General features: G+C 37.5%; 1 protein-coding gene across 3 annotated transcripts in view; it reads right to left on the bottom strand.

Annotated features, from left to right (window-relative positions):
• The window catches only part of NKAIN3 (sodium/potassium transporting ATPase interacting 3), a 339,390-nt gene that overhangs the window by 7,446 nt on the left and 304,328 nt on the right, over nucleotides 1–27,616 (bottom strand). For all 3 annotated transcript variants that reach the window (XM_090138341.1, XM_090138342.1, XM_090138343.1), the window contains one exon: nucleotides 14,919–14,979. In XM_090138341.1, the coding sequence (XP_089994467.1) occupies nucleotides 14,919–14,979 (61 nt within the window). The remainder of the gene's footprint in view (nucleotides 1–14,918; nucleotides 14,980–27,616) is intronic.

Below are 27,616 nucleotides of genomic sequence, written 5' to 3'. Positions count from 1 at the left end.
AGGGCTAGATGCATGAAGTTCAAACTTTGGACTTATCAATATTTGCACTTGTAGCTTTATATAAACTTTCTAGATAAGCATTTAATATTTTTTTTCTCCTACATAACTAGCAACAAGACTAGAGGGAATGGCCTCAAGTTGCACTAGAGGAGGTTCAAGTTGGATATTAAGAAGAATTTATTCTCCAAAAGAGTTGTCATGTGCTTGAATGGGCTGCCCAGGATGGTGGTGGTGTCACCATCTCTGGAGGTGTTCAAGAATCATTTAGATGTTGTACAAAAAGACATGCTTTCGTGGGAAAATAGTGGTGGTAGGTGGATGTTGCTGGAGGCCTTTTCCAACCTTGGTGATTCTGTGATTCTTCCTAAGATCTCTACATTTTCAGTTGTCTTCCAGCGTCAAGAAACACACTTCTCTTATATCCTTCTCTGAACTAGTCAGATTGTTCCAGCTGGTGCCAGTACTATCAGACTTCACACTAAGTCTGAGTAGCTGGGTTGTTCTAGTTATGTAGCAGAAGAGCCACATGTTCCACTGCAGGATGCCAGGAATGTATTCTTATTTATGCAGAGGACTAAAGGGGGGAAAATGTATTTGTGGGAACGGAGAACTCTCGTGCCCTAAGGAAAGTTTCCTTAATCATCTGCCAGCTCAGCTACGCTCCCTTGTCCTTGAAGACAGATTCCCAGGGGGATTCGTTGACTAGCTCCCTGAAGAACTGAAATTTGGCTTTCCTGAGTTTACTCTGCCTGTCTGATATCCCTCAAGAGTTAGAACTCCACCACTGCCTGCTAACTACAGCTCATGCAGCCTAAAATCCTGATGTCACTAATCAGTGGTGATCAACAGGTCCAGCCCTGGTGGGGCTGTCTATTACCTGGTTGAGAAAATTATCCATTCTACACTCTAGGAACCTCTTGGATCACCTACACCTTGCTGTGCTACTTTTCCAGCAGACATCAGGGTTGTTGAAGTCTCTTTACAGGACAAGAGTTGCAATCATGATGCCTTTTGTAGCTGAAGGAAGAAGGCTTCATCAACAGGCTCTGCTTGATCAGGACACCTGTAGGAGACCACAACCACAAGGCTTCCTTTGTTGCCCCAGTCTCTTACTCTCACCCACAGGCTTCTGACTCACTCATGATCATTCTTCTGGGACAGCTCTTCACATTCTAGCAATTAAGCTCTAGCACTCTATCACATCTAGTAATTAAGTATGCATAGTGCTGACACAAAAACAGTGCCAGTGATTTTTCAGAATTCATACCCAGCCAGTTCACATAAATGGCAGATCAAGTAGTCAAGAATAAAAATTGTACAGAAGGCTGCTACATCTTCAGTCCTCTCTTCAAGCACATGATCACATAAATGTGTCTAAAATGGCTTCAGAAGAGACAGAAGTCAGAATCTGGTTTCTGATCTTTTTCAGTTATATGATTCAGAGATATATGCAATGCTTTAGTGTGCCATTATATTACTGCTTAGTTTGATGCCATAAACTACACAGTTATTTAAAAAATATTTAACACAAATGCTAGGAAGAACTGGAATTGATCTATTTCACTTACAGTTCATCGCTAATTCACAAGTTAGGTGCTATTTGCTTCAGGTGCATTTATCAGTATGATTCAGTTATTTATTTTGAAGCTACGCCTCTATCTGTGTGCAGCACAGCACAGGACACAAGTGAGAGGCATCACTAGATGCTAGCAGCCAGCTCCTCAAGCCAAGGCTGCAGAGGGAAACATCAGCAAGGCCTGAGAGGCAATGGAGAGCAGGCACAGCTAAGGACCAGGGGGACTGAGCTGAATTTCCTGCAATTTAAGAATCCAGAGTCTGGATTCTTAAGTCCTCAGTCCTGGGACTCAGCAGGGAATTATGGTTCTCCAACCACATGGACATAGACAACAAGAGAGGAAATGTTATAAACCTCTCAATTCTACTGCAAGCAAACTTTTGAGTTTGCTATTTAAGAAGTGTGTTAGCTTATAATTTAACACATTCTGCCTTTTTAAGGTTTAGTGTTATGGTTTTCCTTGGGAGTTCTTGATAAATGAGTCTCTACAAAACTGAAGCTCTGAGTGACTCCAGATCTGTCACTTTTCACTCATGTTGCAGTTTCTCATCTTTTTTTTTTTTTTTAATTGCCTTATTTTCACGTTTTTAAAATCTGCTTAGTATCTCTTCCTGTTAACATCTTTTGTAATCACTCAGGAAAGTCTCCTTCTTCCCTGACCCTTTCTTTTTCCAAGCTGACTTTGGTCCAAGTACAGACTATCATCTTTAACTTAACAGATGTGACATTTCTAACTTGACAAACATGATAAAACATTTACTACTGGTAGCCTAAGAGTTCAGGTATGAGCTTTTGCAGAAGAATATTGATCCAGTGATATCTTACACTCTATAGTATCAAGCACACTGATGCTGTATAAAACACAGGTTTCCATTTCAGATGAGGCAATTTCCATTTCCTTTGCCTCTACTGACTATCTCTCTGAGGCTCTGCATAGAAATCCTGCTTCACCACATGACAATTGCCTCTTGCTGTGGAGCACTGTATGCATTGCCTCCTTTGAAAATCCTGCTCACGGCTACATGATGCTTAGTGATGGTCTGCCTCAGTCCTTGAGAAGGTAGATCCCAATGCTTTCTACCACACTCTTTCCATAGTTTCAGCATCTGGAAACTTCAAACTACACTTTTTTTTTCCCTCTTCTAAGCAGACAGCGCTGCCTCCAGCACTTGCTGGAACCTTCCTCTTCTCAACCATGATACCCAGCACAAACTCCCTTTGACTAGCCAGCATATAAGCTTATGGCCCTACTGTGCCTTCTTTGAATTCAAGTTTACAGATCAGAAATAGAACTGGATAAACCCCTTCTGTGATCTCCAGATTATCAAATCTCTCTTTTCAATCTTTTATCTCTCTGGATGAGCACAAGCCAGCGAGCTCTGATCTTCCTTTGTTCTTGCCCTTATTTTTTTCAGATGGAGAAGCTGGCAAAATAACCCTTCTGTTGATTTGTGTCAAACTAGCATTCTCCAATCCCTCTGAACACATTACTGAGACCTTCTATGATGTTCTCAGTTTCCCCTAGAATGTGAGATTTATTTGCCTCAGAGCTGTTGTAGATGCACCTGCTAAGTCTGCTATTCAATTGCACCCTACTGTAGCAGTGAGGTCTAGTTTGTAACTCCTTCTCTGCAAATGGGGAAACACAGTACCTCATGCTAATGATTTTGTCTGGCTCTTCAAGTTGTCTTGCTGATCTCTTAATTTTTTTTTTTTTTTTATCATTACCAATGACTAATTAAGCTTTTCATACTCAAATTAGGTCTTAAAAAATCTCAAACACCATATGACTGCATTCTCAGCTACGAAAAAAGAACAAAGAGTTTAAAGCATTAAAAAACTGGACCTTACTCTGGCCAGTTGTCTTAAGTACAATGAAGAAGAAAGAAATGAATATTCTCTGTGTCAAGAAACATGTAGCTAGGAAAAAGGTTTTCTCATGGTTAGAAAGTTGGTGTTATTTCACATTAGGAGAAAGATGAATGTGCAAAAGGGGAACAAAGTATGTAACAGGATTAGCACTCATTTTGAAGCCACTGGTGTATGAATCTGTTAAGGATAAAGAAAGACAATGCTATATTGACTTCATAAATAAAAAATCTTTTACTGAAGAATGATGAATTAAAAAATACATTTTTATGAAAACTTTGTGAGTCTTGAAATATGGACCTATAAAATAGCACATTGTCCTGATTAACTGTGAGGATTAAGAAGGAAAAGAAAATGTAGAGAAATCAATGTCAAAGAATAAGTGTCATCATATAAATGATGGAAGGAACACAGCACTATTTGGTTTTGCTGCACCTAAATTGTAATACTGAGAAAAACACAGATGCATTGAGATGAAATTTCAGCTAACAAAACCAACTGCTTTGAAACAGTTAATATTGACTGTTTCAGGACAAAACTATGTAAAATGAAGATTGAAGTGCGTCTGGCTATGTCCTGAATTACAGAGGACAAGAGAAAGTCTTGAGGAAGTTGTGAGAAAGAGCTAACAAAGCAAACAAGAAACACAAACTAAATGTAATACACTTGACAGAAGGTTCAAAATAGGATAGCAAGGGGCCCTAGCAGCCAAAAAGGCAAACTGCTTTCTGGGATGCATTAAACACAGCATAGCCAGCTGGCCAAAAGAGGTGATTCTCTCATTGTACTTAGGGTTGGTTCAGTCTTACCTTGAATACTGTGTGCATTTCTGGGCACGATATAAAAAGGACATTAAGGTGCTTGAATGCATCTAGAGGACGGCAACAAAGCTGGTAAAATGACTGAAGACATGTCCTTGAGGAGAGGCTGAGGACAACTGGGTTGTCCAGTCTGGAGAAAAAAAGGCTAAGGGGTGGCCTCAGTGCTCTCTACAACTTCCTTGAGAAGGAAGTGGAGTGCAGGGGGAGGTGCACAGCTCTTCTCCCTGAGATCCAGTGACAGGAATGGCAAAGAGCTATCCCAAGGGAGCTTCAGACGAGGCATTAGAAAAAATTTATTTACCATAAGAGTGGTTAAACACCAGAACAAGCTTTCTGGAGAGGTGACCAATGCCCCACACCTGTCAGCACTGAAGAAGCATTTGGATAATTCTGTCGATAATCTACTTTAATTTTGGTTAGCCCTGAAGGGATCAGGCAGTTGGACCCCATAGCATTTGTATGTTCTTTCCAACTGTTCTGTTCTATTATATTCTTTGAAAATAAGTTTTATAGCAAGAGGTGATGTATTTAATTTGATTGACTGGCCCAGCAGGAAAACTTTACTGGCTATATCAACTGATTTAGTGAGACAACACCTTTTGCTATAAATCTTGCTTCTATCTTCAAATAATTTGGGCTATAAAATGCTACAACAAAATCTGAGAAGTACACAATATAGATAGCAAATTCAGTTTTATAGATAAAAGGAATTTAGAAAGATAATTTTATGAAGGGTTGAAAATGTGATGACATTAGATACACTAGTACTAGAAAATAAATTACAGTAAAAATCAACAGGATAAATGAAAGTGATTAGCAAAAAAAACCCAACAAACATTTAAAATATTTTATTATCTTCTTTCTTTTTCCTTGATTGGTCTTCTAAAAAATCCTTGTGATATATATATTTTTTTCTTAGCTTTGATTTTATCAGTAAACAACATTGTCAACCCTCCCATTTCCAAACAGGATACTGAAAATTTTGCTTTCTTATACGTGTTGGTCTCCTTTAAGTTATGATATTCAGAACTGAGATTTCAAAAAATGGCTAAACTATTGATGGTTAATTCTTATGTATTCGATTTTATCATACTTGGAATATTATATTACCAAATAAAATTATCTTCCAAAATTACCTATGACAGGAAATTCGTAGCTTGATTCAATGTACTTTACTGAGTTGTGATTTTATCAAGATAATTTATGATAATTTACCAAGATAATTTCTGTCCATTTCACTGCTGGTGTGCATCCTCATTAAATTTGTACCCACTTTGGCTTGGTAAGCCCTCTCCATAACATGAACCGACCTTGGTCCAAACTTATGTGTCTCACATCAAAAGCAGCACTGAAATGTTGTCTCAATAAAGAGCTCTTAGTGGTGTAGTGGTAACTGGGCTAAGGGAAATTATCACTCAAACAACAAAAACATTGACATCTTATGTAAGCTAAGGCTGGAAATTGGAAGAACCCAGTTACATTTAACAAGACTTGGGGGAGATGGTATTTATATAGGAGAGTGGGAGTCTGAAAAGTTTCCTTTCAAGCTCCACAAATTAAAGCAGACACAAAACTGTTACCATTTAGAAATGAAAAAGTAAGGAGGTTGGAAATAGCAGTGGAAAATAGATTTGAAAAGAGATTTAATTTTAATGGAGAAGCTGGGTGAAAGCTAGGGACAGAAACAGACTCTACTTAGACCTGCATGTGATGTCAATTGGAAAGCTTAGGAGACGGACACTGGATGCTGGAATAAGATTGATCTAACAATAGATGCAATTTAAGTGAAAAGGCTAAGGTGTTGGCAACAGGGGACTGAGATGGCATCAATTTAAAAGCAGATTTAATTTAAACAGAAAGGCCAAGGAGGTGGAAGGTGGAGACTAAAACAAAATCAATATTAAATTAGCTAAGTAGAAGCTTGAATCAAATCAGCTAGTTTAACAGAAGGGCAAGAAGTGAGTATTTGGGAGTAGATGAGCAATGCATGGACCTAAGAGATGTCAAGGAGCTGCAATGGGAAATACATTCCCACTAAATTAGAATCATGTTTCCATTAGTAAGAATATTTATTACAGTAGTAAATTAAGCAATCTTAAAGAAAGGTGTGATCTCCAGTTTAAGGAAAATTACAAAATTATAATTATATCTCTATTTTAAGTGAATAGTCTTTTATGTATATATTAATATGTATAAATCTGGTATGGTATATACTAATCAGAATCAATAGCAGAAATGATTGATATGAATTACAACTGCTAAACTGGAATTTATGAAGTAGTAATGAACTAGTCTTTAAAAATCTTCCTTTCTAGTTATCAGTTTGGAAACCAACTTGTGGCAAAGGGGAGTATATATACACCTGTGTTTGACACACAATATGTCAGTCTATATGTAATTTCTTAATTTCTTTTTTCGGATTGGAAGGACCTCAAGGATCATGAATCTCCAACCCCCCTGCCACATGCAGGGCCACCAACCTCCCCATTTAATACTAGACCAGGCTGCCCAGAGCCCCATCCAACCTGGTCTTGAACACGTCCAGGGATAGGGCATCCACAACCTCTCTGGGCAGCCTGTTCCAGCACCTCACCACTCTCTCTGTAAAGAACTTCCTCCTAATATCCAACCTAAATCTTCCCTCCCTCAACATAAAATCATTTCCCCTTGTCCTGCAGTTATCAACAAAGAGTTTCAAAGAGTTGACTCCCCTCCTGTTTGTAGGCTTCCTTTAGGTACTGAAAGGCTGCAGTGAGGTCACCCCACAGTCTTCTTTTCTCCAGCCTGAACAAGCCCAGCTCCCTCAGCCTGTCTTCATAGGGGAGGTGCTCCAGTCCCCTGATCATCTTTGTGGCTCTCCACTGGACCCTCTCCAACAGCTCCCTGTCTTTCTTGTATTGGGGCCTCCAGACCTGGACACAGTACTGCAGATGGGGCCTCACAAGAGCAGAGTAGAGGGGGACAATCACCTCCCTGTCCCTGCTGGCCCCCCCTCTTCTGATGGATCCCAGAATACCATTTGCTTTCTGAGATGCAAAAGCACATTGCTGGCTCATGTTAAGCTTTTCATCCATCAGACCACCCAGGTCCTTCTCTGCAGGGCTGCTCTCAAGGACTGCCCTTTTCAGTCTATATAGATGCCTGGGATTCCTCTGGCCAAAGTGCAAAACCTTGCACTTGGCTGTGCTGAACCTCTGTAGGTTCACCCAGGCCCACTGTTCAAGTCTGTTGAGGCGCCTCTGAATGGCATCCCTCCCTTCCACCGTGTCGACCGCACCACTCAGCTTGGTGCCATCAGCAAACTTGCTGAGGGTGCACACAATTCCATCGTTGATGTCACTGATAAAGATGTTAAAGAGCACCGGTCCCAAGACAGACCCCTGGGGGACGCCGCTTGTTACCAGCCTCCACCTGGACATAGAGCCACTGATGACCACCCTCTGTCTGCATCCTTTCAAACTAGTTTCTTATCCATCAAGTGGTCCACCCATCAGATCTACATCCCTCCAGTTTGGAGATACGGATGTGGTGGGGGACCATGTCAAAGGCCTTGCTCAAGTCCAGGTAAATGACATTGGTCACCTTTCCCTTGCCCACCGATGCCATCACTCCATCATAGAAGGCCACCAGATTGGTCAAGCATGGCCTTCCCCCGGTGAAGCCGTGCTGGCTGTCACGGATCACATGCTCATTCCTCATGTGATCAAGCATGTCATCCAGGATGATCTGTTCCATGATCTTCCCAGGTACAGAGGTGAGACTCACCGGCCTGTAGTTCCCAGGGTTCTCCTTGCTCCCTTTCTTGTAAATGGGAGTGACGTGACCCTTCCTCCAGTCATCCGGGACCTCACCTGACAGCCACAACTTTTCAAATATGATGAAGATATGTAGATATCACATGCATGTATGTATGTATACATATGTCTGTGCATGTATTTTCCCACAAGGGTCAAAATAGGCCAATGTATGCTATAATACTGTTCTGATACATTTCTCTGTTCGGACAAATATATTATGTCTTTCTGAAAATGCTAAATAAAAATATTTTGCTTTCCATGCAGACATTTCTAAATGTTTTAAATGAAGTTCCATTTAAGCCATTAGATATATGCTACTGTTTTCATCTATTGATATTCCAGGGAAGATCCAATTAAAATTAATTGTGGTAAAATGTCTGAGGTGATACATTTTTTACTGAATTTCAGGAAAAAACTTCATCTTGTGCTTATAGGAGGAGCTGTGGAAAGGCAATGGAGGACTCTTAGAATGCATGATTTACTCTTTTCCTTTAATGAAAAATAAATAAGTAGTTCGCTAGCATGAAAATAGCATCCTGATTATCATACATGTGCCAGGAAAGATAGCCTGGATTTAATAATTAAACATGGCATAGATAGATAAAATTAGAGGTGGTAAAAAAATCAATTCTTTACTGAAGATATTTTGCCCAAGTTGTATGGAAACTCAAGGAAAATTTCTTCAGGTTCTTTGTATCACACTTTATAGTAAAATAAGCTCTATCAATGAAAAACTGAGCTAGTTTACGTGTCTTCTAGATGATGCTACTCTCTCATGCTTCATCTACATCATACTTCGATAAATCTTACATGTTGCATTCCTCATTAAATTTACAGCACTTTCAGGTAGATAGCTTTGGCTGCTGCTAGAAATATTCCAGGATCAAGACTTTCCCTTTTATATATTGTGCATTATCTATTATTTAAAGACAATCTCTCAGCTAGAATGAAGTTCTGTAACAGACCATGGAGATTACAACTACTGGAAACAATGACTGTTTTGTACACTTTGCTAGGAGAATGAAAATGGAATGGGTATTTTGTTCTTTTTTTTTTTTTTTTAATGGATTATTCATCTATGATTTTAAAGCAGAATAAAGAAGAAGGAATCATTCTTCAGCTGCATTTTTTATGATTGACTTAACTAGGATCAAGATGCCTTCCATATTCTATTAATACAATGGTATTAATATTACACAGTATATATATATATAATAGTGTTTATATTGTTTAACAGCTTTATTTTACACTACCTTTGTTTTCTTGAGCTATATATATGCAACTGTTTCCATAGGAACAAGAACAAATTGTTGTTCAGGCAATTGTATAATAAAATAACATAAAAAAAAAAAAAAAGAAAAATGAAATATGTAAATGTGAAATGTAGTGTTAATTTAAAAAGTATAATGTCCCGTATGTATTTGCTTCTTCATTATATACATCAGAATTCATTCTGTCAGTGTAGTGTAGGAGTGAGAATGCATTTTCACTTAATTCACACATTAAGGGTAATGATAGGTTGGAGAACTGTAACACCATGCAGAGTTGTTAGAATAATAGGTTTATCCCTTATATTTACAGTAGAAGAAAGGAAGAAAACTGAGTCTGATGTAAGTAGAAGAGCAAATAGGTGAGCTTGCATCTAGTCAAACTCTATGGAAGCTGACATTTGAGCCCACTAAATGTTTAATGGGATTGGCCTGGGTTGGACTGAGGGAGCCTCCTGGATACTCCTGGTGCTATTTCCAATTGTACTTCAACCTCACTTTTGCTTCACAGTGGACATCTGCAAAGCAATGACTGCAGCTGTTTTACCAACACAGATATCTCAGAATTGTGGGGATTTGGGTTGCTCTTCCAGATGAACAGAAGGATGCAAATTTATTATCAAGCCTTGCAAAAATACTGATGGTCACTATTATTCTGCAGAAATATCAAAGCCAGTCTGGTAGCTATACTGTTGTCTGAGTGCTGGGCAGTAAAACTTATGATCATTTACAAAAAAAATATGTCAAGCATATTCATTTGCTGGCTGATAACAATAAGTTTTGTTTTGATATCTGAAGTCATTATGAGCTAAAGCTGAGTGCAGTTAGTGCTAAAGCCCAGTGATGATCTTTGCTTTTGGCTACTGTTTGGAAAGTTTCAGAAGTCCTTGTTTTCAGTAAGAAAATTTAGGGCAGTCATTGTCTGGGTATGTTTGATTCTAGTAAAGCCCTTTAGTTTGGAGAAGTATCCTCTATCCTGGTCATCTTTCATATTAAATGTTTTATTATAGAAATAATCTATTCTATGAGGTAACAGATTCGAGTAAATGGGAAATTGCAATTGATGTAAAGATATTAGTCATGCGTTCCCAAATATTAGCTAGTTTTGAAATGTGGACTTATATATAAAGGTAATCATACAGACATGTATGACCCTGTTGCTACTAATATTCGTGACAGTTCTTCATTCATTTTGCAAAACATAATGTATTTATAAGAAAGGTATCACTGCTGGACGTACTGTGTAGCTACAAAAATTAAATGTGAAGAAAAAAATTTTCTCTCATTAGATTACTGACAACAGATGCTCAATGGTATGTATAAATACAATGCCATATGTCAGATAAGGCAATATAGTAGTTTTTCAATGTTGGTAATAATATATTTTCGTTTACTTAATATTTATATAATGACACCATATGGAGGTACCTACAGATACCACAGTATGAATAAAATTCCTTTTTAAAACCAGATTCATCTTCATGTTCTGAAAATACATCTGAACTCTGAATTCAGCCAGTGTAGGGGAGAGACAAAACATTGTTTACTTAATTTTGTTCTTGTGATTTTATTTGTTGGATAAAACTACTTTCCAATATGATGAATGGAAGTCCCCCTTCCCCCCCTTTTTTTATTAATTTTCACTCATTTATAACAGAGCATTGAGCTTCCTTGGACTGACCTTTCGATGTTTCAGTCTTATTTTTGTAATAAATGTTGAAATGACAGTTGTAGGTTTTTGATAAATCTTCCCCTCTGCTTTCACATCTTTTTTCTTACGCATTTTATGTACAACTCAGTTTCCACTTCACGAAGTAACACAATATAGAACTATCTCTTTAGAGAGGTGTTAATGGCATGTTTATGAAACAATGCTATTATTTCTCAAATGAAGTCCAGAAAATATTTATAAATTTAATAATTTTTAACAACGTATTTTGCCGAGTCTCCAAACTTCACTTTATTAAACCCATTCTGTAACTCTGACAGGACAGTAACAAGCTTCTGAGTTCATTTTTAGTAGAAAATGATTCACAAACAGGATAGTGACAGGCTTTTATGATTACGGATTTCACTTATTCTGTTCCTTCAAAGAGGCTTATATAGATTGATAGACCTACAAAGATAGAAATGAAAAAATGAAAGGAAGAGATATAAATAGACTTTTTCATTAGGATGAATGATGGAAGGTATTAACTCCACTACAGCAGTATGACTTTTACATGTCTTTTTTTCATTCCTTTTGACCTGCTATCATCTTCCTTCTAAGTAAAAGTTAACCACAGTCTGAAATGTGGGTAAGGTGAGCAATAGCTGGAAATAAATGTTTCCTCAAGCATTACTGCTGTTCAGAAAAGTGTCCATCAGCCAAAATGTCAGCCTCAAAATCTATTTAAGGACTGCACAGAGGCTAAACAGGCAGCTATTATTAATTTTTAAGTCTGCCTGACAGGTTTCAGATCAAGAACTGGGGTTAACCTGATGCATTGAGTATTGCAGAATGTAATTAGGAAAGCTTTGACTCTCAGAAGGCTGAGGATTTATTCCGTGCAAACTACTGCAAAAATATGAAAGAATGACTGCATTTATCTAAGAAAAAAACCTGCTGCATCGTATTAAAATTAATAAAATTGCTCTTTCATTGCAGCTTCTTGGACTTTCATCCCAATGTAATCGCTTTATACTTTTAATTTGACTATTTTCAGGCACTGCTACACTTCTCTTTTACAGAATGTTTTTCTTCATTATGCTGCAAGTTTCCAGAATAAGTCCTGCTATTCTCAGCTAATTACCAAACCAAATCATTTTCCCACTGTGGCTTACATAGATGTTTCTCCATTTAAAACATATCTGTGGAATTGATACAAATGAGTTAACATTTGTCTTTAATATATTTATCTATAAAAATGGAGGACTCTAGAATACAAATGGGCATTAAGAAACAAATTAGCCCCAGCTGAGATACTAAAAGGCTATTTAGCTGCTTTTGTTTGGATTCAGGATCTTAGAAAAAAAATTTAAAAAACAACAACAACAAAAAATTATTTTACTCCACTTGTAAAACCTCCAAGATGTGCCAGTTCTGTATCTGCTCCTGCTCCACTTCCAACACACTGCTCTTACCTCTCCTGCCCCCCTCCCCCCCTCCTTGAGGATCCTCCTCTAAATAAAACAAATGGATTTGCACAAGAACCTGGAAGAAGCTAGATTATACCACGTTTCAAGATTAGTAAGATGATTTTTAGTTGTACTTAACGAAACGCCAAATTGCAATTGGTAGTTCTGGAATACAAGCAGAAATTAAACGCAGATACCTGGTTTCTTTATGGAGAATGGGCAGTGTGTAGATTTTAAGTTCTGGATCTTCACAGCACTTGATGTGTTCTATTTTTTAATTAATGATGTCAACAACTGTTATTCTCAGTGATTTTAATTTCTCTTGGTAACAAATAGCATGAAACTCTCAAAAGACAATGGCTGGCAGTTAGAGTGGACTGGGTCATGGATGTCAAAGACAGACATTGTCCCGACACTTCTAGAATATTTTCAAGTCAATAAGGCCATTAACTTGACAACAACTGTCTTGTAAGGCCCTGAATGTAAACTGTTTATACTCTTTTGCAAGTGACTATGTTTTCGGACAATACGCTATATTCTTTGATGTGAGTTTTGTATTACTTTAATTCATGCCTATCACACTGATGTGTGAAGCACAGGATAAAGGACCAAACAAACAAACAAAACCAAATAATTTAAAATACTTAAGTAAAATGTAAAGAGTCTGTCTTCTCAGGTACAGATATATCTTTGTTTTTATGTGTGTGTGTCTGTACACACACTGTTATTTTTTAGAGTTACTGTAGTTTCTCTTGCTTATCAATCTGCCAGCCTTCCTGATCACTTAATGAAGTCTTACACTTCCAGGGATTTTGTTAGCAATTGTCTCACAAAGAAACTTCTCCAGACATCAATATGAAGCCCTGCATAATGACATGACTCATCGCAGCTGTACGATAAGGACAATTATCTCTTGATTTCTTTATAGTCTTTGATCCACATCTCAAATTATACATATGACTTGCTGCCACACTATCCTTCATATTTATCTTGAACTACCAGTTCCCAACTAATCAGCAATTTCTGTCTTCCAAAGGGAACTTGTCTAGGCTCTTCCTCCTCCTTAAGTCCTACGTTTTATGTTAGTTCTCCAAGTTTCTCATTTACTGTTTCTCATTTACTGTACCAGTCTTTACTTTAGCCTTTTTCATAGTGCACTATGTATACAGCATATTTATGATTTCTTCCCACTCAGTATTAACTGAGGATTTCCTTGATATATTTTCTTCCCATTAAAAACCGAAATGGAAGCATTAGTAGACTTGACACCAATATCTGTTGCATTACAGTGGAGAACTGAACAGAGTAGTTTTAACGATGAATAAACACTTGTTTCTCCACACTGTTTTAAATCAAAAAGTCTGCCTTTGCATCATAGTCATGAATTACTCAAATTATGTTTTCAATAAGACTTTGAAGATATTAGCAAATACTGCTTTGAGATCTGATTTTTTTTTTTTCCCTACTATATTTATATCACTCACAGGTGCCACAGGTTTATTCAGAAACAACTATGTTAAGATTTATGAATAAAATTGTATGAATAAGTATTTGCTTGTATATTATTTAATCTACAGCCATAATTTGATGCTTTTCTTGGCATTTGTTCAATATTTTGCTAGAGATAGATATACTGCTTAACTCCTTATATGTGAGAAGTGTCTAACATTGACACATCTTCCCTATTTTACACAGACTTGCTCTTCAGTTTGCTTCTCTTTGCTCATCCAACATAATTCCAGTCTCACTACTGGTTTTAACAACACCTGTGATAGCTGTGTGGGTAACAGTGTGAGGCAGTTCTCACCATCTGTTTTCTCATAGCTTACTACCACAGCATTCAACATATCAATGTTTTTCCAATGACCATTCAATAACTATAAATAAATGCTTTTTGAATGCTGTTCACATTTTTAAACTTTTTGAACAAAATAGGTATGTATATCAGTGTTTTCTTGATAAAAGTAGGTTAAGAACTTGAGGTCAGCGTTTCAGATGCATGATCTAGTTGCTTTTAAGTGTTGAATATGTTCATTTAATTGTTAATGAGAGTGATACAGTACATTATAAATGGCTTGATATGTTATCTACATTAACTTTATTGTCAATAAAACTGTTCTTAGGAAAACCAGACTAAATGTCCTCAGGAGCTTTGATTCAAGTTTAAATGTATGTATAAAAAAACAAAGCATATGTGCAACATGAATGACAAGCTTTTCAGCACTATACCTGACTCATGTAAAGGGTATATCATCATCCTTACAAACAAGTTCAGAAAGCACATACACTTGTAGAAATCCATACACTTGTAGTACCTAAGTAAATATGTGTTTGAGTAATATTAGTTGTGTACATGAATGTCAGACTCTGCCACTTTTCAAGCTTTGTTCTTCTTGGTAGTTAATGCAAGACCAAGTCTCACCCCAGGGACTGTGGCTCCAGAGACGAATAGGTGAGTATCAATACTTACAGCTGTCCTCTTCCTCCATGAAAATACTGATCACGTAACAGGCATACACAAATCCAATCAGCTGCATGAAAGAAGAGGAAAAGTGATCATAAGAACACAGTGGACACTTAATAAGCTTTTATTACAATACCATGTAAGTACATCTGTCATAGCTATATTTAGAAAAAATTTCCTCCTATTTCCTGAATTAATATGTAAATCTCAGTGCAAGTGGTCACACACAGCTACATTAAAGACACTTTCTCTCTTTCCTCATGATATATTGTATTTTAAAATCGTCTCCTGTTTTCCTGCCTCACTGAGATCAGCACTGATGAATGCTACTCCAAAACACTAGGTCTGAACATTGAATTAGAAAGGAAAGCACTTAGATCTTGATTTTAAGTTACTGTTTTTTTCTCTGGATATATTCAAGACCAGTCTGGATGCCTACCTGTGTGAATTCCTGCAGGGAGCCTGCTTTGGCAATGGGGTTGGACTCAATGATCTCTAGAGTCTTCCAACCCATGTGACTCTGTAATTCTGTTATTCATACATTTGCTAAATATGTGTAGATACTCCCCCTATATTTACTTGTTTACAAATTTACCTAATTTACATATAAAAAAGAAAAAAATATTTACTAACTGCTATGGAATTAGGTTATAGTAAAGTTATTACAAAATCCACGAGAAATGTCATTTTGTCTTGCAGAAAGTGACCCAGTAAACTGCTTGGCAATAGTTTAATTTGATATGTGAAATGTCAGGATGTTGTTAAACATTAAAATTGGGATATGATTCATCAGCATCAGGAAACACTTTATCAGAAGGGCCTATCTTTAAATCACATTCACTAGATAAGAAAAGAGCAGACTTGTTTTCCCAAAGGACAACACCAGCAAAATCATGCCATTGTTTTAACAGCAGCTTCCACAAAAACATTCTCCTTAGCCCAGGTCTGTGTCACTTGTGCCACTCAGAGAAAGGGATTAAAATTTTTGGGACCAGAGAATAGAAACTGTGCTGGTTTGCTTTTCGTATGGACAAAATCTTCTCTTATGACCATCACCAAAAAGAAGATAATTCTACTGGGAAAGGAAATCTATTAACTTCAATGCCCAGACATGCCCATGCTTGAGAAAATACTGTTTGTGCAGCTGTACACAATTTGTGCTATCTGAAAGCCTCAAAGAGGCTGTTCATGAGAGATTTCTAAAATAACCCAGAGATTAGTTTTCAAAAAACTCTTTTTTCATCTCTTCAATACAAAAAAAAAAAAAAAAAAAAAAAAAAAGCCTAATTAAAATAGTTCTTTTAAGGTTGTCATGGATCAAGCGTTTGAGAAAGAGGTAATTTAATGGTCTCCAGACAGGTATAAGCTCCTTTACAGGCACAGAAATCACTCCAACCTGCTTTCTCATTGGGCTACACCAAGAGCTTTACAAGCAGCTCCAAGAGCCTCTGCAGACAAAAAGCTTGTCCACAGAAGGGAATTCAGGGAAGTTAAGATGAATTAACTAAAGCTGTGAAATCAATGCACAGAAGATAAAGTACATTAAATCCCCGTGTGGCCTTCCCCATTCAGAAATAAAGTGGCCTCAGCTCACTGAAGCTTAATCCTCCTCCAAGGGATTAATTCTCTCTGTGGAGAATTAAGCTGCAGTGCACCCAGGCTAAGTTCCCTGCGAATGAAAGCTGCACTGTGTCCTAGTCCTGCCAGAGCCTCCTGCCTTGGCCATTCACCTCGCTGGGGTTTTGGGAAAGGAACTAGTGAGTTTAATCCAGCTTTCTTCTAGTTTTGAGCAGGCTCCATCACTGGCAGCATCCTTGGCTTTTTTTGGGGGGGGGGCAGGGTCAATTTTACTAGGGAAAAGCTACCACCTTTATCAGGTGGACACTGGGTGGATGAGTATTTAATGTATGCAAACTGAAGCAATGTTACATAAAGGATTCCAAGGAATTGAAAAAGCAATCATACTTGAGGTATATTGCTTAAGCTAGCTGAACATTACACATAGATTAAATTGCTATTGCATTAAGTACAACAGAAATACCAGAAAATAGGTGGCTTTTCATGAGGGAATATCATCCACTCATTTACACTACTTCCATTCACCACTGACAGTGTGTAATTTGACCATGTGAGTCACTTGGGTTTGTTTCTTCTCCCTAAGTATGGGACTGAAATGTTTGGAAGCAGGCAAGACATTTCAGCCCACAATCTTTGTAGGTTAAATATTTTTGAAGGCAGCTCAACTACTTCCTTAACATTTGCCATTGCAGTACTTCATGATTTTTTTTTTTTTTCAAAGTCAGGGAGAATGCTAGCCCCACCTCTCATCTCCGGCATAGAAAGAGATTTCTATTCTCATATACAACAATCTACTTGACCAAAATCATAGAATCATAGAATTGTTTAGGTTGGAAAAGACCTTAAAGATCATCGAGTCCAACCACAACCTAACCATACTACCCTAACTCTAACAACCCTCCACTAAATCATCGAAAGAAGAAAGCAAAAAGCAAGCAAGCAAAAGGAGGGAAAAATACTCTAAGAGGTCTGCTCTCCAAAAAGTGTGGGGCTTGGTAAACCTGATTGTCTTAACAGCCATAACAGCTTACATCTTCTTTCAGTACATCTTCTCCTTAATGTAAACCTTTTTCCACTGATGTTACTGCTTGGAACACTGTTGTAATGTCTTTGCCATATCTCCTATAAAATCAGCAGCCTTTCACTGCTTATCAGTGTTTCTTTGTATTTCTTTTAATTATGAGATAAATTTTCCTTAATTAGACAGAAATCAAAGCTACTGCATACTTGTTTAAAACATAAAAATAAAAAATGTATTTACCCCATAAGTTAATTTTGGATAAAAGAAAAAATCAGGTCTTTAATCACATTGTACTATCATTGTAATATCATATTGCAACTCACCATATATCAAGAACTTTCTGTAATTAAACGGGAGAATGCACTCATTTCTGAAAGAACATGGCAGCAAAGAGGAAAAATAGCCCTTTGACAACAGTTGTCCAGTATACATGCTCTGTGGTGGACAGCAATACTTGGCTTGTAACCAACATACTTGTAATTGTAATTGGTAACTGATATCTACACTACGATTAACAAGAAGTGATGAAGTGGGAACAAATTAGACCTGTACTGAGATACTTAAACAGAGCTATGGTCACTACAGTGGAATATTTTTATTAATGTATTAATTAAAATCTCCACTTTTGCTTTATTGATGGACATATGAATAAAATATTTATTCCAACAAATTACTTTTACTATCTTGATTAACCCAGCTGCTGTTTAATTAATAATGTTATGCTCATGTGAACCCATCCAGCCATCATGTTAATTGCCAATTTGCAGTGAGCTGACTGATGTGTATTGCCTGGTTTGTCGGTATTGGAAATGCAGGCTATTGGCCTGGCACCAAGTGATAGGCATAAATGTGTGTCCCCTGATAACTAAAGAAGCCATGATGCAATGACCTGGAAGATATTTCATTTGCTCATTTTGGATTTCAGAAATCTTTCAAAGGGGATGATGAAGTAGTTAGAGCAGGATGTCCAAGATATCAAATTTTGTTAGTAATTAGAGGTATGAATGGGAACCTGGAGCTTGACACAGAGAGCAATTTAGATGCCAAGTGGTCTTGACAATGTTTTTTAAAGACATGGGAACCTTTTGGGATCCTTGCACTGACTGTTTTGCTCGCAGAGCCTGATCTAGTGAACTGTTTCAGAAGTCATTTGTCCATGTCACTCGGCAGAAAATGAAGTAGAAGAGGATATTATCCTCTGCTTTCACTCATCTGCACCGTTCTTAGAGCAAAAATCCTGCTCTGGTGAGAGTAAATAATACATAAAATACTCAGATATTTATCACAGCAGGTACTGAGACCCCCAACAGCATCTAGTCCATCTTTCAGAAAAATCAAATAACTCTCAGAAGTCAGACAGTGGCCATGGTTGGAATCACAGAATGGCTTGAGTTGGAAGGGAATTTATAGATCATCTAGTTCCAACCCCACTGTTTTGGGCCAGGCTGCCACCCACTGCATCAGGCTGCCCAGGGCCCCATTCAGCCAGACCTTGAATACTTCCAGGGATGGGCATCAACAACTGCTTTGGGCAGCCTGTGCCAGTGCCTCAGCACTCTTTGAGAGAAAAATTTCCTCTAAATATCTAGTTCTAATCTCTCTTCTTTTAGTTTAAAACCACTCCCCTTTGTCCAATCGCTATTAGACCATGTAAAAAGTCAGTCTCCTTCTTGTTTATAAGCTCCCCTTAGGTACAAGAAGGGACCTTCTCCAGGCTGAACAAGCCCAGATCCCTCAGCCTTTCTTCAAAGGAGAGGTGCTCCAGCCCTCTGATCGTCTTTGTGGCCCTCCTCTGGATTTACTCTAATATCTCCACATCTTTCTGGTGTTGGGGGGGGGCTTCAGGCCTGGATGCAGTAATACACTGGGTCTTCTTCACAATGGCAGAGCAGAGAGGGACAATCACCTCCCTCATCCTGCTGGCCACTGCTCTTTTCACGCAGTTCAGGATACAGCTGGCCTTCCAGGCTGCAAGTGCACATTATTGGCTCATGTAAAGTTTTGGTACAAAACCTCATATTTCTTTGATGACTGGCAGGTAAACTTCACTCACATTCCCCAAATCATAATGATGAGCAAACTCAAGGTATGGGAAAAAACTGTCACCTTGTTTAAGGGACAAGGACTCTGATTTGCTGTACATGATAGGTTTTCCTATGAGTGGAACATAGGTACATTTATATAATGTTATTATCAGGACTTTTAATATATAATATATATTCTCCCAAGAACCTCAGATAAAAATGAAATACTACTCTCTTTTTTTTCCCTCTAGAGAACATACATATTTCAGTCTAACTAAAATCTCTAAGCTCACGATATGGACATCTGCATGAAATATAAATGCCTAAATTAATAGAAGTGAAATTAGATTATACAATTGTCCATCATTAAGCTGTAAAAAACTATGAAAACATGCAAGACATTTTTAAAAAACTAATCATTTGAGCAAATACATGCTGTGCTATAATTGCTTTATAAATGAATATTACTAGAACATATCCTATTAAAGAGAAGAACCAAATTGAGTGTAAAATGTATATTTACTTGCAAATTAATGTATTTTAATAGTTACTAGTTAATGTGGATTAACTTCTCTTTAGGAAAACAAGGACAAATGCAAAATTAAAAGTGTTTGTTTAAATCAAGGTTATTGTTTTCAAAGTGAAATATTTTTATTAAAATTGATGATTTAAGTAATTTTTATTTAAATCATTCTACTTGGCATTGTCATCATCAGCTGTGGCCTTAAAATCCACTTTCACATAATGTGATTACTTTCCTATCTCCTGCACTTACTGCAGATCAACTAGATCAAAACTGTTTACCGGGGATTTAAGATTACATGAAGTATTGTCCTAAGCTATCAGGTTGTTCTTCAAAATCAGGTCTACAACAGGACACTTATCACCACTGTTACTACACAGTGTTTCATAGAGTTCTCACTACAGTAGCATAGGATCAGCCAAATAAACTAAGTCAGCATTCTGTAGGCCTGACTGTCGGAGAATGTGTGTAACACAGGTAAGCTAGATTTGTAAGATTTTTCTAGTCAAAAAGATACAACTCCACTTCAAGTTTTATGTTCAGAATACACTGCAGTATATGGTAGCACCACCTTGTGAAGTACATTATGCTAAGTATTTTTTTTCCTTCCAACTTAAAATCTATTGGATTTGACTTGAATAAAATTCAGGTATTAGGAAGATTATCTATGAATTTCAATTGCAGCCAGTTTGGTCCAGCTGTTCCATTTATAGTACTAGTTAAGAGCTTTCCCAGAGACTACAACTCAGGCCTTAAAATGAATTAAAGACTCTAAAAATTAGTGACAAGCTGATGGGTATGTTTTTCTCTAAATTTAAGTAAATTTCTCTCTACTTTTCTCTCTAAATTGGAGAGGTGTGGATTTGAAGGATGGAGTGTTCAGTAGATTAGGAATTGGCTGGATGCAGCCAAGGGGTTGTGATCAATGGTTCTGTATCAAGGTGGAGGCCAATCACAGTGATGTCCCTCAGGGGTCGACACTGGGACTGGTACTCTTCAACATCTTTATCAATGACATAGACAATGGCATCGAGGGAACCCTCAGCAAGTTTGTGGATGACATCAAGCTGAGCAGTGCAGTCGATACATTGGAAGGAAGGAAAGCCATCCAGAGAGACCTGGACAGTCTGGAGAAGTGGGCCCATGAAAACCTAATGAGGTTCAGTAAGGCCAAGTGCAGGGTGCTGTATTTGGATCAGGGCAATCCTAGGTTTTTGTACAAATTGGGGGAAGATCTTCTGGACAGCAGCCTTGCGGAGGACTTGGGAGTCTTGGTAAACGAGAAGCTGGACGTGAGGCAGCAGTGTGTGATGCAGCCTGGAAGGCCAACTGTGTTCTGGGCTGCATTAAAAAAGGGGTGGCAGCAGGGAGAGGGAGGTGATTGTCCCCCTCTAAATCAGATCTTGTGAGGCCCCATCTGGAGTACTGCGTCCAGGCCTGAGGCTCCCAATACAGGAAGGACATGGAGCTCTTGGAGGCCACTAAGATGATCAGAGGGCTCTCCTATGAGAAAACATTGAGGGAACTGGGCTTGTTCAACTTGGAGAAGAGAAGGCTCCGGGGAGACCTCATTGTGGCCTTCCAGTACTTGAAGGGAGCGTATAAACAGGATGTTTACGAGGATGGATAGTGATAGGACAAGGGGGAATGGTTTTAAACTGAGATAGGGGAGGTTTAGGTTAGATATTAAGAGGAAGTTCTTCACAGAGGGTGGTGACACACTGGAACAGGTTGCCCAAGGAGGTTGTGGATGCCCCATCCCTGGAGGCATTCAAGGCCAGGCTGGATGTGGCTCTGGGCAGCCTGGTCTGGTGGTTGGCAACCCTGCATGTAGCACGGGCATTGCAACTCGATGACCATTGTGGTCCTTTTCAACCCAGGCTATTCTATGATTCTATGATTCTTTTGCTTTATATTGATAGGGGAGAAACAAGTGAATAAATTGCTAAAATAAATGTATCTTCTTAAAATGTATGTAAAATTTGCTGTTGGCTAATACTACAGGAAGTGACTCCCATTAAATGCTATCTACCTAGCAGAGCTGCTTAGAGAGCAGCATTCTGCAAAAGATGTTAGCTACTGTGCTTTCTGAAGTCTTGCATACTATTTGCTGTTCTCAAAACTTGATAATAACACTGTCACCTTATCTTTAAGTTAAAAATTCTATTTGATAATCTATCCTCCCAAGTCAAAATCAGAAGCATTATTACCTTCAATTTCTCCATCAGCTTAAACATAAAACTACCCTTATTGCCCAGATGCTGAAAAGACATCACTAGTTAAGAGGGAGTAGAGTTCTGTTGCCAAGGTCTCAGCTTGGCTAGGGTTGAGAAAAAATAGTAAGAACATTACTGTTTCTTCTATCTCTCTCCCTCAAACGTTTAGTTTATTTAGGGTTTATTCTCCATCCTTTCTTTAGAAAAAAATATTGTGTTCTTACAAGAGAAAGCTGGAACATTTGGTTCAGACTGCAGATGAGGCTAGGGAACAGCTGCTTAAGATGACTTACACCCAGAGAGGAATCTGGAAACTTTATTCTTGACTCACACAAGAAAGAAACAAGCCCCTAGCATTAATCCTGTTGATTTGGTTATCCATTATTTGATAGGTAAGTTTAAGATTTTGAATGAAAGTCTCAATATGTAAAAATAATAAAAACAACATTTAAACACAGTAGTTAAAAAGAATTATCAAAAATCACAGAATGGCCAGGGTTGGAAGGGACCTCAAGAAATATGAATCTCCAACCCCCAATTATGACTGGCTAGTACTCACTATTTTATCTTGCAAGATATTAATCACTTGTTAATGATTTGACTGAATAAATTGAAGATCAACAGTGTAAAACAGAGGCAACTTGAACCCTGAACCTTGAACAAGATGATGGAAAGGAAAGGAAATGAAGGTGGAAAGAAAGAAGGATAGAACAGAGATCTATATCTGAGCAGACTCTTAGAAAACTACCAGAAAAGAGTTGGATAAACAAGCAAGACCTTTCCTCTAGATTTATTTTTCCTCCAGATCTTAAGGGAAATAAACTTTCTGTTCAGAATGGAATCAAAGCTCTTAAGATACCTGGGAATTAATTCAGAGTCTTCAGCTAACTGACTTTCTGTCTAGGGAATGTTGTTTTTCCTAGATAAGCAAGACAATGAGGCTCAATATTCCACAAGCTGCAAGGAGGTACACTATACTCCACTAGGGTTAATAATGTAGGGCATCATAAAAAAGGTCGATGTGATAATTATAAAGTTAGTCATCAGTTGATTTCTGTAAATAATTTCTTGATCAAAGAAAGGAACAAACCCACTCAGCATATAACCTTCTGGCCAGATAGCAATTCCTAGTGGAACCCCATGACCATCAAAGACCCCTTGCAAGAATCCCATATTAACACAGTGCATGTGTAACACTAGATTTTAGTATGTATAGCAATTCTCAGAATAGGCATACACTTCACAGAAATTGTGTGAATATTCACGTTTTCACATAAAAGAAATCCCCCATGCACCCAGAACTGCAATAAAGCAAGGCTGGCTTTTTAATCTATCATTTCGGTTGGCAAGTTTCATTCCTGGATTTCAGTGACACTTAGGTTAATATCTAATCAGCTCTTCAGCTGAATAACAGGATGCGAGAAAACACTTCACATATGATTTTACAAGAAGGAGACAGAAAGTGGGCTTCTCTTTATTTCTGTAAACCTTGGCTTTGTGTATTTGTATATTTTTATAAATATATATTTTTTGCTTTTGCTTTTGCTTTAGCTGGTGTTAAGAATAATTACAGAGCTACTCGCAGATGCACAGCATTTTGTATCTTCTGACAAGGCACACTTTAATTCATGTTTGACGGTGTCTTGTAACCCAAAGTGATTCTTTGACGTATCCATAAGGTTTCATCTCCCCTGAGCTTTGGAAGCTGGTAATGAAATTATGCATGTAGGAGGTACCAAAGTAAACTGCTTTGAGAAGACTAAACTATTGAAAATCTGGTCCATCTTTTATGTTAATAGTCTTTCAAAAATTCTTCTCCTGCTTATACTGCAGAAATTAAGAAAGATATCCTTTGCCAATAAAATACCAAAATATGTGTTTTGCCTTTTTTGTTAATCAAAAGGCACATAAGGGGAGTATTATTTCTACTAGTTTATCGCAACAGGCACCAAGAATACATTTTAATCCTAATGCATTGTTATCTGTGAGAATTATTTATTTTCTACTAAATTATTTCTTTCCCTTCATGCACTTTGTCAACAACACATGGATGAAACTTCATCACTTAAAGACAAACAAGCTGTAGCATGGAAATAAAAATGAGAAGTTCAGGATTTCAGTGAAGTGACAATGAGTGTAAGAATAGAATTATTGCAGCCTGATCCTCACAGTTCTCTAACTCCTTTATAGATACATCTTAAGTGTCCAGGTAGAAGTAGATAATGTTGAACATATTATTTTACCTCATGTTAATCTGCAAACATAGCAGATGAATATGGATGAATACAGATGTCTGAAAACTTTTCTTATAATCTAGTTTGCAGAGAGAGCCAACAAAGCAACATATACTATTTCTCTCTGTGGATCTCAATTCTGATTTTTTTTTTTTTTTAATACATTACATAGTTAAATTTTCCATTAAGATTTTGTTCATTATAGACATAGAAAATCACAAACTATTACTAGTTTTGATATTCTTTTCTTTACAGTGTAAATATATACTTGAAAATCTAAAAATTCTATCTTCCTTAGTGGATTACAGATGGTAAGTCAGTTTGCTGGGTTTTTCATTTCTTTGTTTTTGCAAAGAAGTTCACCTGCACTGTTAAGAAGAAAAGGAAAGAAAAGACAAAACAGACAAGTATATAATTAATGTTGATTCTTGAAAATGAAAAATGAAAAGAATCACTTCTACGTCCACAAAAGACCTTGATATTGTTTATTGATATTGTGCATACGTGCGTTCACTGAAATGCTAGTGATGGACAGTAGTTTAACAAAACTAGTGAAGCTGAGGAATGCCATTCCAATCATCATTCTTTTCTTCCTAGTCAGTTTCTGTCTACTATCATATTTAACAAATGATTTACCACTTGTATGCTTTCACTTGTACTTCAATCTTCCATATTCAAACCAAAGAACAAATATTTTGAGACACAGTTTGAACTGTTTTTGGAAGAAACAGTACTATCATCAGAAACGTGTTTGGATTTATGTGTTTGGCAGTTAACAGCAGCATTTTCATTCAGCTGTAACACCTAAAATTATGCAATAATTGCAATAAAAGTTCTTCTGAAAAACCCTTTTATGGTAGTTTCTATGTCTGCCTTTCCCACTGTATTCTTACTATTGATGATATTGTTTAATTCCTTCAAGGTGCTATCAGAATGCACAGACGGAGGTACAGAAGCACACACACCCCTTTAATGCTTTGTGAAGTGACCTGCTATGATATGTGAGAATCAAGACTACCGTAAAAGCAGCAATGTTATCATTTTGCTCAGGTATTCCCAATAAAACTATGTATTAAAATGTTTTTGTACTGGATTCCCGCTGGGGAGAAAAGCAATCAAGAATTGCAATGAAGCTTTACTTTCTATCAGTACCAAATGAATTTCAGAAGTGGCTTCTCCAGTTACCCCTGACCTGGTGTGATCACTTTTACAATCTCCTTCTGGCAATTTAGTTGTTTGCGGTATATGGCCCCTGTATGGGAGTTGTGGCTCTTACCACCCTTCACTGTATCCCACTACTCTCTTTACTTTTATCTGGGTCTGGTTGTGGATCTCAAAGCCCAAATCAGCATCTGTTTTCCCGGGAGCAAGCTTGTAATCAGGCAGTTTGTGAAGATAAAAGAAAAAATGGGGACATTCTTTGTCTCCACACAAAACCAGCAAAAACATCTAAACTAAAGCTGAATCTGAGAAGAAATCAAGCAGAGAAATGTAAGCCCACTTCTCCCTGCATCCAGAGCTTGGAAAGATCTTTTCCTAGGAAATCTCCCTCTAGAGATGAGGGACACCAGGATTTTAACAGAATGCCCTTAACCCTTGGAGGAAACCTTAACATAAAAGGGGGAGCCTGAAGGCATCACCCTATTTCAGCCCTATGCATTTAAAGTATACATGAATAACTGGATAACAGGAAAAGAAACTCATCTGAGTTGACTGCAAAATGTTGGAGATTGATCTTATGGTATTGAGAAACTGAGTGATAAAATTAGAATTAAAATTTAATAACACCTCAGTTGGAGGCTTGAGGACCTCTTCTAGGGGAACAGGATGAGAGTTGGAACTCTTCAACCTAGAGAAGAGAAGGCTCCAACGAGACCTTATAGCTGCCTTCCAGTACCCGAAGGGGCCTACAGGAAAGCTGGGGAGGAACTTCTTATAAAGGCATGTAGTGACAAGATGAGAGGAAATGACTTCAGACTAGAAGGGAGTAGATTTAGACTAGATATTACGAAGAAATTCTTTACTGTGAGGGTGGTGAGACACTGGAACAGGTTGCATAGCAAGGTTGTGGATGCCCCTTCTCCAGAAGCATTCAAGGCCAGTCTGGATGCAGCGGTGAACCTCTGGTATAGAGGGAGGTGTCCCTGCCTATAGGAGGGGGTTGGAACTAGATGATCTTTAAGGTCTCTTCCAACCTAAACCATTTTATGATTCTATGATTCAATATCAGTAAACACATATAGTAAAAAAAACCAAAACAATAAATAAACATATAAAGGCTCTAAAGTTTTTATTACTTCATAGAAAACTTGCAAATAGTTCATTGTAAACATCGGATCAGTGTTCCATGGCAATCAGAAGGGAGAATCAAATTGTAGGACAGCAATAGTAAAAAAAGCAGAATATATTACTGCACCACTGTAAATCCCTTGTGTCTTGCACCTTCAGTGTTACACATAGCTCTTTTTCCTCCTCATCTCAAAAAGGAAGTAACTGAATCAGAAAAAGAACACAGAATAGTGTGCGAGATAATCAAAGATGTATATGGCTTTAGAATAAGGAGAGATTAAACACTATCCCCTTTGAAATGGAGACCACTGACGAAAGAATTAAAAACAAATAAACAAACATGAATATCTTGGAAAAGCTGAATACAAAATAATTAATCTCACTTGTCATTACGTAAGAAAAATGGAAAATGAAAACAAATTATCAGATCACAAAGAGGGATGCTTTTCATCACAAACCTAAGAAAGGATACTTTCCACACAAATCATAATTGAAGTGCAAATAGTAAGTCTCTTCTAGAGAATGGTAGAGAGATGAGATGTGTACGTTGTTTAAAATTTGATTAGGCACTTTCAGTAAAAAAAAGTGTTCATCAAAGGCTTTGAAAAATATGACTTCAGATACAACACACTTATTCCAGGATGTCTCAGGCAGTATTGCCAGGAGTTTTTAAGCACTTGTGTTTGCTGCATTAAGCTTGTCAATTTCTTATTACTTACACTTGCTAAATCAGTGATAAGCTGGAAAAGAAGTATTGAAGTCTAACTTACACAAAGAGAAAAACATTAAAATGTTAGCTCTAGGCTTGATGTATAGTAA

The sequence above is a fragment of the Phasianus colchicus genome, chromosome 3 (assembly GCF_987193195.1).
Source record: "Phasianus colchicus chromosome 3, bPhaCol1.hap1.1, whole genome shotgun sequence".
In the NCBI taxonomy this organism is placed as follows: Eukaryota; Metazoa; Chordata; class Aves; order Galliformes; family Phasianidae; genus Phasianus; species Phasianus colchicus.
Note: the sequence above shows the minus strand (reverse complement) of the source record. Positions and strands in the feature narration are given on the sequence as shown.